Genomic DNA, 12815 nt, shown 5'->3' with positions numbered 1-12815 from the left:
GGCTGGAATGCAGTGGTGCAGTCATGGCTCACTGTAGCCTTGACTGCTCGGGTTCAAGTGATTCTCCCACCTCAGCCACCCTAGTAGCTAGGACTACCAGGCATGTGCCACCATACCTCGCTGATTTTTTTATTGTTTATTTTTTATTTTTATTTTTTTGAGAGAGTCTTGCTCTATCGCCCAAGCTGGAGTACAGTGGCGTGATCTTGGCTCACTGCAAGCTCTGCCTCCCAGGTTCACACCATTCTTCTGCCTCAGCCTCCCGAGTAGCTAGCACTACAGGCACCCACCACCACGCCTGGCTAATGTTTTGTATTTTTAGTAGAGACAGGGTTTCACCGTGTTAGCCAGGATAGTCTCAATCTCCTGACCTCATGATCCACCCGCCTTGGCCTCCCAAAGTGCTGAGATTATAGGCGTGAGCCACCATGCCCAGCCCCACCTTGCTGATTTTTTTGTTTTGTTTTTAGTAGAGTTGAAGTCTCACTATGTTACCCAGGCTGGTCTTGAACTCCTGATCTCACACAATCCTCTTGCCAAAGTGCTAGGATTACAGGTGTGAGCCACCATGTCCAGCCTGGTTTGAAATTTTGTGTCAAAGATTAAAAGCATTCTGATTACAAGAGTTATGAGATGCCAGAATCAAGCCAGGTCGTAAGGTCTCCTCTAAATCCTTTAAATGCTATAGTAGGCAACTAACTTTCTGCGGTGTTTTTACCTGTTCTAGAAGGAGGGAAATACAATGAAGTCTTTCAAGTCCCTTCTTTCTCTCTGATGTTAAATGTTGAAATTGTTTGGAAAACTAAATGGTAAAAAAATAACGTGTACTTCTTTCAAGTTTGTCTCATGTATTGCTTTTTTTGTTCGTTTTCAGACCAAATGTTTACTGAGCTTGTTCCGGGATATTGGCCATCACTTGATTCATAATAATAAAATAGGAGGAATTAATTCTCTGCTGTCCAAGCAAGCTGTTTCTAAGAATCTGAAAGAAGATAAACCAGTGAAAGAAAAGGATATAGATGGAAGGCCTAGGCCTGGGGATGTGGTAGGTTGTTGGGAAGGTGATGATTTTGCCTGTTAGATTACATTCCAGAGACTTCACTGATTACTCACTTGGTGACTTGTATCAATATTAGTTTGCTTTTTTTTAAAAAAAATTTTACTTTAAGTTCTGGGATACATGTGCAGAATGTGCAGGTTTGTTACATAGGTATACATGTGCCATGGTGGTTTGCTGCACCTGTCAATCTGCCATCTAGGTTTTAAGCCCCGCATGTATTAGGTATTTGTTCTTGATGCTGTCCCTTCCCCTTGGCCCTCACTCCTGACAGGCCCGGGTTTGTGATGTTCCCCTCCCTGTGTCCATGTGTTTTCATGGTTCAACTCCCACTTATAAGTGAGAACATGCGGTGTTTGGTTTTCTGTTCCTGTGTTAGTTGCTGAGAATGATGGTTTCCAGCTTCATCCATCCCTGCAAAGGACAATAACTCATTCTTTTTTATGGCTGCAGTTAGTTTGCATTTTGATGCAATGTAGAGATCATTGTTCTTGTCACTATGAAGACCATGTAGGAATTCAATTTTTGAAGTGTGTTCATTTTCTTTCAGCAGGCACCTAGTATAAAATCTCAGAGCTCAGATACTCCTTTGGAAGGTGAACCCCCTCTAAGTCACAATCCTGAAGGACAGGTAATTGTGCATAAAGTTTGGAAAATTAAGTTTAAGTTAACCAGACCTTTATTAAGCAAGGCATTTTCAGTGGAAAATGCTCGGGCAGGATGTTAGTTATCATTCCATATTTGCCCATGACTAGTTGTCTGTGACTTTGGGCAAATTTCTTTGTCTTGTTGAAATTCTGTAAAATGAACTGGTGCCAGGTTAATTTTAAGGTCCTTTCCAGCATTAAAATATTATATCTTTTATTAATTCTACTATGTTAAACATTATAAGGGATGCAGAGATGCATCTTCTGCAGCATTTATTCATCTGCCTTCAGGAAACTCAGCATCTGGTAGGAGAAACAGACTGGTATATAGTATATAATTTTGATAACCATAGTATATAATTTTGATAAGTGCTATAATAAGGGTACAAATAAAAGTTCTGTGTGGGCTCTGAGGAGGCAAATATTGGGATGGGGAAGTCTAAGGGAAGGCTTCATGGAGGAGGTGATATCCATACTAAGTAGTGAAAGATGAAGAGACCTGTTTGCCATAAGAAGATGGAGGGAGAGGCATTTCAGAGACAGGGAGCAGCTTGAGAAAGAACAACACAGAGAATTTGCAAGAGCAGAATTTAGGGTGTGTCAGTTAGTTACAGTGTATCGTATATAGATAAATTAAAGGAAAGATTCTATAAAGAGTTAGGAAAGAAGAAAGAGGCTGAATCAGGTAATGGAAAGACTTGAAAGGCTTATTTAAAAGTTTGGACTTTATTGTATAGCTGATGACAGATTCTTGAACCTCTTCTAGGAGATTCACATCAAAGGTTTTAAAGTCAGATAGAAATAAGACCTCATGTGTGTTTCAGGTCAGAATTCTTGCAAGGGTATGAAAAAAAGAGATTGAAGGTGGGGTAGAGCTGCAGGCTTTTCTTGTAGTATAGATGAGTGTTGATGACAGTTTTATTTAGGGCAGGGGTTGCAGTAAAGAAAGTCAGAAACCTGCAGAGGCAAGGAGTTTGCAATTGGGAAGCTTTGGGGGTATTGATGAAAAAAGTTAAGGATAACTCAGGTTGCAAGCCTCACTTTCTGGAAGGATGACAACACCATTGAGAGAAAAATCAAGAGAGATTGACATTGGGGAAATAATAAATTCAATTTTGGACGTGTATTTAGGATGCTGGCAAAAATCTGGGTAGAGCTGTCCAGCAGCTGGAGTTGGTAGATGGTAATGAGGAGACTGTGAGTGGGAATGTAAGAAGTTTATGAAGAGAATTTTTCTGCAGGACCCACCTGAAAGAAGGTTGCTGGCAGAGAGGATGGCATTCACTTAAAACAGTTCTTGGGAAAGTATTGAGAACAAGTTAAACAGGGCTGAAGCACTGTTACACTGTAGAAGCTTCCAAGAATAAAATTGAAAATCCTTTCCTCTAAGAGATAACCACTGTTGCTCTATTTCTTTCCAGTTATTTTTCTGTGTGAAAAGTATTTTAACAGTTGAGATCACACTGTATATGTAGTTATATATGCAGTTTTCTCACTTATTGTGAGCATCATCTTATGTTACTAAATTTTTCATAAATATATTTTTTTCTGGAAATAATAAGAAAACAATGTCTTTACAGCAATACGTAGAAGCAGGGACATACATTGTGTTGGAAATTCAGCTGGACAAAGCTTTGGTTCCAAAGCGAATGCCAGAGGAGCTAGCCAGAAGGTTTGTAGCTATGGTGCTTATACTAGTTTTGTACAATTTGGATGTAAATAAGAGAAAGTCAGATTGTCCCCATGATTGTAATTTCCCTTGGGCTAAGCAGGAGTTATCTGGTTTTTTTCTAGATGAAGTTTTTGTTGTTGTTATTGTTGTTACCTTATCACAAAAGCATTGCATACTTATTATAAAAATGTTTAGGAAGCTGGGTGTGGTGGCTCATGCCTGTAATCCTAGCACTTTGGGAGGCCGAGGCGGAGAGATTGCCCGAGCTCAGGAGTTTGAGACCAGCCTGGGCAACACGGTGAAACCCCATCTCTACTAAAATACAAAAAATTAGCTGGGCATGGCAGCATGCACCTGTAATCCCAGCTACTCGGGAGGCTGAGGTAGAAGAATTGCTTGAACCTGGGAGGCGGAGGTTGCAGTGAGCCGAGATTGCGCCACTGTACTCCGACCTGGGAGACAGAGAAAGACTCTTGTCTCCAAAAAAAAAATTATAGGAAATATGGATGAACAAGAAAGTATATAAAGATACCCAAGGCCAGGTATGGTAGCTCATTCATGTAATCCCAGCACTTTGTGGTTTTTTTGTTTTGTTTTTTTGTTTGTTTGTTTTTGAGACGGAGTCTCGCTCAGTCGCCCAGGTTGGAGTGCAGTGGCACAATCTCGGCTCACTGCAAGCTCCGCCTCCCAGGCTCACGCCATTCTCCTGCCTCAGCCTCCCAAGTAGCTGGGACTACAGGCGCCTGCCACCACGCCCGGCTAATTTTTTGTATTTTTAGTAGAGACAGGGTTTCATTGTGTTAGCCAGGATGGTCTCGATCTCCTGACCACGTGATCCGCCCGTCTCGGTCTCCCAAAGTGCTGGGATTACAGGCTTGAGCCACCGCGCCCGGCCAATCCCAGCACTTTGAAAGGCCAAGACGAGAGGATCACTTGAGCCCAGAGGTTTGAGACCAGTTTGGGCAACATAGTGAGACACCAACTCTATAAAAAATTATAATAATTAAATTAAAATTTTAAAAAATTAAAAAATAAAAACATCCAGATCTCTACTCACCTAGTGATAACTGCTTTTAACACCTTGGTGTTGCCCTTCGGGAGTTATTTTAAAGCCCCCCATGTTACACATACATAAACACACACATGCACGTTACATATACATATATGTAATTTTAAAGAACTGTTTATATTGTACCATAGGGTTTTGCTTGTGTGTTACTAGGAAGCTGTGCATTCATCTGGGTTATTCAACTTGTTGGCATACAATTGTTCATAGTATTCTCTAATACTCCTTTTTATCCCTCTAAAATTGGTAGTAATGTTTCCACTTTCATGTCTTCTCTCTTAGTCAATCTTGCTAAAAGTTTGTCAATCTTGTTGATCTTTTTGAAAAACCAACTTTTAAAGCTTATTGATTTTCTCCATTATTTTTCTATCCACTAATTTGTTTTTACTCTAATATTCATTCTTTCTTTTATTATGTCTTCTGCTAGCTTTGGGCATAGTGTGCCCCGCTTTTGCTAGTTCCTTAAGGTATACAGTTATGTCATTGATTTTGAGTTTTCTTCTTCTTTAGTGTATGTGTAGAGAACTATATATTTCCCTCTGAGCACTGCTTTCACTGCATTTCATAACTTTTTATTTGGTTTTTGTTTTCATTTGTCTAAAGGATTTTATTTTTTTTTAATTTTCCTCGTGGTTTCTTCTTTGAACCATTGGTTGAGTGTGTTGCTTAAATTTTCTTATTTCAGTTATTTAATATTCTTATTTTCTTAATTTTAAGTCTTCTGTTACTCAATTTTAGTTTTATTTCTTTGTGATCAGAAAATATGCTTCATATGATTTCAATCTTTTTTTTTTTTTGAGACAGAGTTTCACTCTTTTTGCCCAGGCTGGAGTGCAATGGTGTGATCTCAGCTCATGGCAACCTCTGCCTCCTGGGTTCAAGTGATTCTCCTGCCTCAGTCTCCTGAGTAACTAGAATTACAGGCATGTGCCATCACACCTGGCTAATTTTGTATCTTTAATAGAGACGGGGTTTCCCCATATTGGTCAGGCTGGTCTTGAACTCCAGACCTCAGGTGATCTGCCCGCTTTGGCCTCCCAAATTGCTGGAATTACAAGCATGAGCCATCATGCTCAGCCATGATTTCAACCTTTTAAAATTTATTGATACTTGTTTTGTGGCCTGACATATGGTATACCCTGCAGAATGTTCTATGTGCACTTGAGAAGAATGTGTAATCTGTTGTTACTGAGTGGAATGTTCTCTATATGTCTGTTAGATCTAATTGGTTTATAGGGTAGTTCAAATCACTTCCGTCTTTTTGTCTTCCTGTCTTTTCTCTTCTCTTCTCTTCTGTTTTGTCTCGCTCTGTCACCCAGGCTGGAGTGCAGTGGCATGATCTCAGCTCACTGCAACCTCTGCCTCCCAGGTTCAAGCAATTCTTCTGCCTCAGCCTCCCAAGCAGCTGGGACTATAGCATTTTTTTTTTTTTTTTTGTATTTTAGTAGAGATGGAGTTTCACTGTGTTGCCCAGGCTGGTCTCGAACTCCTGAGCTCAGGCAATCTGCCTGCCTCAGCCTCCCAAAGTGCTAGGATTACAGGCGTGAATCACCATGCCCAGCTTAAATCATTTATTTTTTTATTAATCTCGTGTCTGGTTGTTTTATCCATTATTGAAAGTAGAGTGTTGAAGTCTCTATTATTGTAGGACTATCAGTTTCTCCCTTCAATTCTGTCAGTTTTTGCTTTATAAATTTTGGGGTTCTGTTGTATATATTTATAAATGTTGTATTGTATTGCTATATTGAACCTTTTATCAATATTTAATGTCCTTATTTGTCTCTTGTACCTTCTTTTTATTTGTGGTTTATTTTGTCTGACAATAATATAGCTATCTCAGCTCTTTTTTACTATTTGTATGGAATATCTGATTTTATCCTACCTTTGACTTCCTTCTGTCCTTATATCTAAAGGGAGTATCTGTAGACAGCAGATAGATGGATTCTGTGTGAGTTTTTCTAATCTAATCTGCCAGTGTCTGCTTTTTAATAGGAAAGTTTAATCCATTTACATTTAACGTGATTACTGATAAAGAAGGATTTACTTCTGTCATTTATCTGTTTGTTGTCTGCATGTCTTTTTTGTTGTTGTTCTTCAGTTCCTTTATTGCTGCCTTTTTATATTTAGCTGATTTTTTGCAGTATACCATTTGGATTTCCCTCTTCTTTCCTTTTCTGTATATATTTTTTAGTTGTCATCTTAGTGGTTAACTTGGAGACAACAATTAGCATCTTAAACCTGTAACAGCTTAGTTTGAATACAAACTTAATTTCAGTACTGTACACTCTGCTCCTATACATCTCCTGTCCCTCCCCTGTTACATTGTTACTGTCACAGATTACATATTTATCTATTGTGTGCCTATTAACATAGACTTATCATTATTATTTTATGCATTTGTCATCAAAAAAGAAGAGAAAGAGGAGTTACAAGTTGAAAATACATTAACACTGGCTTTCATATTTACCTTTACTAGTGTTCTTTATTTCTTCATCTGGCTTCAGGTTAGTGACTAGTGTCTTGTCATTTCAGCCTGAAGGACTCCCTTTAGCATTCCTTATGAGGTAGGTCCTGTTATCAACTGTCTTAATTTTGTTAACCTGGGATTGTCTTAATGTCTTCTTCACTTTTGAAGGATAATTTACTGGATATAGAATTCTTTTACCTTTTTTTCTGTAATTTCTGTAGAGACATAGTCTCACTATGTTTCCCAGGCTGGTCTCAATCTCCTGGCCTCGAGTGGTCATTCCTTCTCAGTCTCCCAAAGTGCTGGGATTATAGGCATGAGACACCTGGATATAGAATTCTTAGTTATCAATTTTTTTTTTCTTTCAGACTTTAAATATGTCATCTCAGTGACTTCTGGCCTCCATGGTTTTGATAAGAAATCAGCTGTTAATCTTATTGAGGATCACTTGTATGTGACAAGTCACACTTCTCTTGCTGTTTTTGATATTTTTTCTTTGTCTTTGTGTTTCGACAATTTGACTATGGTGTGTTTATAGACAATTTGACTATGAATTTTTCATGCTTGGAGTTTATTAAGTTTCTTGGATGTGTTGATTCATGTCTTTCACCAAATTTGGGAAGTTTTGGGCCATTATTTCTTTAAAATTATTTCTTCCCCCTTTCTTCTCTAGAAAGGGGGAAGTTTCTTCCAGAACTTCCATGATGTGTAGCTGGTCAGCTTGATGGCATCCTATAGGTCTTAAATTCTGTTCACTTTTCTTCATTCTTTTTCTTTCTGTTCCTCAGACTGAATTATTTCAATTGTTTTGTCTTCAGGTTTACTGATTCTTTCTTCTGCCTGATCAAATCTGCTGTTGAACCCTTTAGTGAATTTTTTATTCCAAATATTGTACTCTTCAGCTCTAGACTTCTTGTTTTTTTTAAAAAATAATTTCTATTTCTACTGATACTCTAATTTTGTTCATACATTGCTTTCCTTTTTTCTCTTTGTTTTCTCCATGGCTTCCTTGAGCTTTTTGAGTGTGTATAAGAAAGTTGATTTAATGTATTTGTGTAGTAAGTTTGATGGCTGGGCTTCTTTAGGGAGAATTGCTGTAGTTTTTTCTTTGAAAGAGTCATACTTTTATTTATTTGTACTATTTGTATTTTATCATTGTTGAAAACTGGACATGTGGATACTATCATATGGGAATTTTGGAAATCAAACTTTTCCCTTCATTAGGTTTGGCTGCTTTTTACTGTTTAAGGTATAACTTGTGTTCAGCCAGTGTTTTGACAGATTTCCTTGAATGCCAGGATCTAAATACAAACAAAAACAAAACAAAAAATTTTTTGTGCCAATCTTTACAGATGGCTCTGTGCTGAGGCATTCTTTTAACACTTAACCAGGCCATTTATATTTCTGCCTCAGCCTTTACTTCCTGCTTATACTGAACCTGTAGATCAATCAGTGGTGAAAGCATAGGGTCTTTTCTGGTCAACTTTAAGCATACATCCTGTCCTGGGCATACATGTGGCTTTCTGAATTTCCCAGTACACCCAAGTACTTTTGAATGTTCTAATTTCCAAAGAAACTCTCCAGCTTTTCTTCTCAGGCTTTAGGTGGTCTATTGTATGTCTCAACCATAATGCTTTGCCCCAAACAGCTGTGGGGATTCGATAACCTTACAATGTTTTTGAACAATACTTTTCTACCCTGTATAGGTTTCAGTGCTTTTCCACACTGAGTTAGGAGAAACAGAGATGAGTGCCTTGCACTGGTCTCTCAGGCAGTCCCAGAAAAGTTAGAACAAACATAGTAATTTGAGAATAAGGTCTGCTCCGCTCCCTCCAGAATCAGGGACCAGTGTGCCACACTAGACATCCAGGCTGCCACCTTTGAGAGTGCTGCTGAGCTGGGGATGCAGTGTGCAGTGGGGCAAGAGCAAGTAAAAATGTCACAAAGCTTTCCTGCTGATTTAGAATTGCCTTTTTCTGGATTCAGCATTCTCTTCATTACTGTAAACCTTTTTTTCCCAACATTCTAACAAGTTGGTTCTGACAGTTTCAGTTTCTGGGTTTTTTTAAAAATTAAGTTTATCTGGAGGGGTGGGAGTTTAGAGTTACCTGCCCTGTCATTTTTGCTGACATCTAGACTTTACCTCTTGATGTGAGGAGCATTATACTCAGAGAAAGATGAAAGGAAATAGCGGCTTCTACCTTGGAGACTATTTATTACATGTATTTTTAAGACTTTAGGTAAATATCCTCAAATTGCCTTCCAAAAAATTTACAGTTCTATAAGTGATATATGAGACTACTGTTTCTTCACATATTCACCAACACAATACTTTTTTATTTTTGCTATTTTGATGGGGAAAAAAGTTTCTCATTTTAATTTTAATCCACATTGTAAATTGTGTAGTGAAACATTTTTACACATAATTATTAATAATTTGGAAGTTTGCTTTGAGAATTACCTGCTAATAATGGAACATTCATCTTTTATACCTGAGTGTTCTTGAGTTTTTAAAAACTTTGCATTTAGTCCCCTTCCAAAAATAATCTGATAATATTTATCATAAATGACATACAAAATAAAACTGATAATCTAGAAATAGTCAAAAACTCAAAATGATGGAAAAGGAAGGCCGCATTAAATACAGCTCTCATAAATAAGCATCAAATCTGAGCTGTCTAACAAAAAGGGAAGCCCTATAAGTTCTATAATCCTAATCATAAAGGGAGAAGCATGTTAGTCACAAAAGAGACCACATTTATTCCTGGCATTAAATTCTAAAACAGGTTTCTAATTTGGGCTCTTACATAGGGGAATACAGAGTGACAGTATAACAGTATCCTTAATGACAGTTTTACAACAAATGCAGAAGCAATTTTTATGACTTTTATATCCTGAAACTTTTTATCCATTTATAGTATATAAAGTACTCTATATAGTACTTTAAAAACTGTGGTTTATCAATGTTTAAATGTTCTTGGACTTTTTTGTGAGAAACATTTATTAGCAATAAGGGTTTTTTTTGTCTGTAGGGAATTGGAAGGCATTTCTTCTCCAAGCTAGGCCAAGTGATAAAATTATAGAGCAAGAGCTAATTAGGATGGCAGCAATAGGTCGGGCGTGGTGGCTCACGCCTGTAATCCCAGCACTTTGGGAGGCCAAGGTGGGTGGATCATGAGGTCAAAAGATCGAGACCATCCTGGCTAACACAGTGAAACACCGTGTCTACTAAAAATACAAAAACATTAGCCAGGCCTGGTGGTGGGTGTGTGTAGTCCCAGCTACTCAGGAGGCTGAGGCAGGAGAATAGCATGGACCCAGGAGGCAGAGCTTGCAGTGAGCCAAGGTTGCACCACTGCACTCCAGCCTGGGTGACAGAGTGAGACTCCATCTCAAAAAAAAAAAAAAAAAAAAAAGAATGGCAACAATGGAAAATTGTACTTAGGCTGGGTATGATGGCTCACACCTGTAATCCCAGCACTTTGGGAGACTGAGGCAGGAAGATTGCTTGACCTCAGAAGTTTGAGACCAGCCTGGGGAACATAGCAAGACCTCATCTCTATTAAAAATAAAAAAATTAGTTGGGTGTGGTAGTGCACACCTGTAGTCTGAGCTACCCAGTGGTGGGGGGCGGTGGGGGTGCTAAGGCAGGAGGATTGCTTGAGCCTAGAGACCCAGGCTGCAGTGAGCTATGATCATGCCACTGTACTCCAGCCTGGGCAACAGAGCGAGACCCTGTCTCAAAAAGAAAAAAAAAAGAAAATAAAAAAGAAAATTATACTCAATACTTATGAAAGATTATTTGCCTTTGGTTGCAGGCTGAGCCTGAGGCATGTTATACCAAACTGCTAAATCTATGTCACTGTATACGAATGTACCTAAATTGCTGGATGCGGTGGCTCATGCCTGTAATCCCAGCACTTTGGGAGGCCAAGGCGGGCAGATCATGAGGTCGGGAGATTGAGACCACGGTGAAACCCCGTCTCTACTAAAAATACAAAAAATTAGCTGGGCACGGTGGCGGGTGCCTGTAGTCCCAGCTACTCGGGAGGCTGAGGCAGGGGAATGGCATGAACCTGGGAGGCGGAGCTTGCAGTGAGCCAAGATCACGCCACTGCACTCCAGTCTGGGTGACGGAGCAAGACTCGTCTAAAAAAAAAAGAAAAAAAAAAAAAAAGAATATGCCTAAATTTAAAGCAGTCTTCAACATATGAAAAGAAGCTCAACTATTTCCATAATAAAAGAAACTCAAAACTATGCTGAAGTACCTTGTTTTTTAATTGCTGAAAATAAAAAAAGCTTGATAATTTATTTTGTTGTTGAGGATGTTTGGAAACAGGTCCTCTCATATAAGCTGGTTCGAGTATAAACTGGTAAAATTCCAGTGGAGGGCAATTTGGTAATGCTATCTAAATACAAATTCATGGATCTTTTAACTCTTTGATCAGGTAACTCACTTCCAATAATTTGTCTTCAGATAAATGTTGTTATTAAGGTCATCATTGATCACCACATTGTTAAATCCAGTGGTCTGTTCTTGGGGTCATTTTGATCTGTCATCAACATTTAACTACCCAACCCTCCTTGAGGAATTTTCTTCACTTGGTTGTGAGGATGCTATACTCTCCTGGCTTTATTCCTCCCTCCCTGGCCTTCTTTATCTCTCCAGCATCTAAATGTTGGAGTCCCCCAGAGCTCAGTGCTTGAACACCTTATCTATCTATACTTACTTCCTTGGTTTCTATCTAGTCTCACGGCTCTAAATACCATCAGTACACTGATGGCTCCCACATTTATATTTCAAGCTGAACCTCTCCTAATTATCAGATACTCTCTGGTCCAAGCCATAGTAGTCCCTCATCTGGGACTTACATGTAAGATGTAATATGTACTTAGATGTAAGTTTCCTTACATCTACCATTCTACCCTTCAATTTCTTCCTTTTTATTTTCTAATGATAGCTTTATCGAGATACTATTCACATACCATATACTTTTCTACCACCATCATCTTTTCTTTCATTTTGTTCACCCATTTAAAGTATCCAATTCTGATCCCTTTGTAGTTCATAAGCGTGATGATTGGGTGTTTATGCTCATGCATGAGCTGTGCCTCCCTCAAGCCTTGTTGTGACATCATCATATTAGCTGTCTGATGTGAACTTAGAAAAATAAAAATAAAATAAAGTGTACAATTCAGTGGCTTTTAGTATACTCACAGAATTGTGCAGCCATTCCATAATCAACTTTATAAATACTATCATTACCCCAAAAATTGAAATTCCATGTATATTAGCAGTCATTCTCCTTTTTCTCTCAACCATTGTGCCAACTCCTCCACCCTGAACCCCCAAGCCTAAGCAACCGTTTATCTGCTTTTTTTCTCTATCGATTTGCCAACTCTGGAGTCATAAAACATGTGGTGACTGGCTTCTTTCATTTAATCTAATGTTGTTAAGGTTTATTCATATTGTGGCATATATTGATACTTAATTTCTTTATTACCAAATAATATTTCATTGTCAAAACAGGAGCAAAAGAGAGAGAGAGAGCAGGGAGGGAGTTGGGGGAGGTGCCACACATTTTTAAATGACCAGATCTTGCAGGGACTTACTCACTATCATGAAGACAGCACCAAGCCATGAGGCATCCACCTCCATGACCCAGACATCTCCCACCAGGCCCCACCTCCAACATTGGGGATTATAATTCAACATGAGATTTGGATGGGGACAAATACCCAAACTACATCAGTTGCTTCCTCATTTCCCTCAGGTCTTTACTCAAATGTTATCATCTCAGCGAGGCCTTCCTGGTGAAATATGCTCCTGCATTCCACCACCCTCGACCCCCAATAGAGTCTGTCTGCCTTCCTGCATTATTTTTCTCTATGGGACATATTACTAG

General features: G+C 38.8%; 1 protein-coding gene across 1 annotated transcript in view; it reads left to right on the top strand.

Moving 5' to 3' along the window:
- Positions 1 to 12815, top strand: part of CFAP70 (cilia and flagella associated protein 70) — a 121636-nt gene that overhangs the window by 45284 nt on the left and 63537 nt on the right. Inside the window, exons 11-12 of the mRNA XM_011991181.1 lie at positions 1608 to 1688; positions 3285 to 3376. Of these exons, the coding sequence (XP_011846571.1) occupies positions 1608 to 1688; positions 3285 to 3376 (173 nt within the window). The remainder of the gene's footprint in view (positions 1 to 1607; positions 1689 to 3284; positions 3377 to 12815) is intronic.

The sequence above is a fragment of the Mandrillus leucophaeus genome, unplaced genomic scaffold (assembly GCF_000951045.1).
Source record: "Mandrillus leucophaeus isolate KB7577 unplaced genomic scaffold, Mleu.le_1.0 Scaffold39, whole genome shotgun sequence".
Taxonomy (NCBI): Eukaryota; Metazoa; Chordata; class Mammalia; order Primates; family Cercopithecidae; genus Mandrillus; species Mandrillus leucophaeus.
This window is presented reverse-complemented; position numbering and strand designations above follow the sequence as displayed.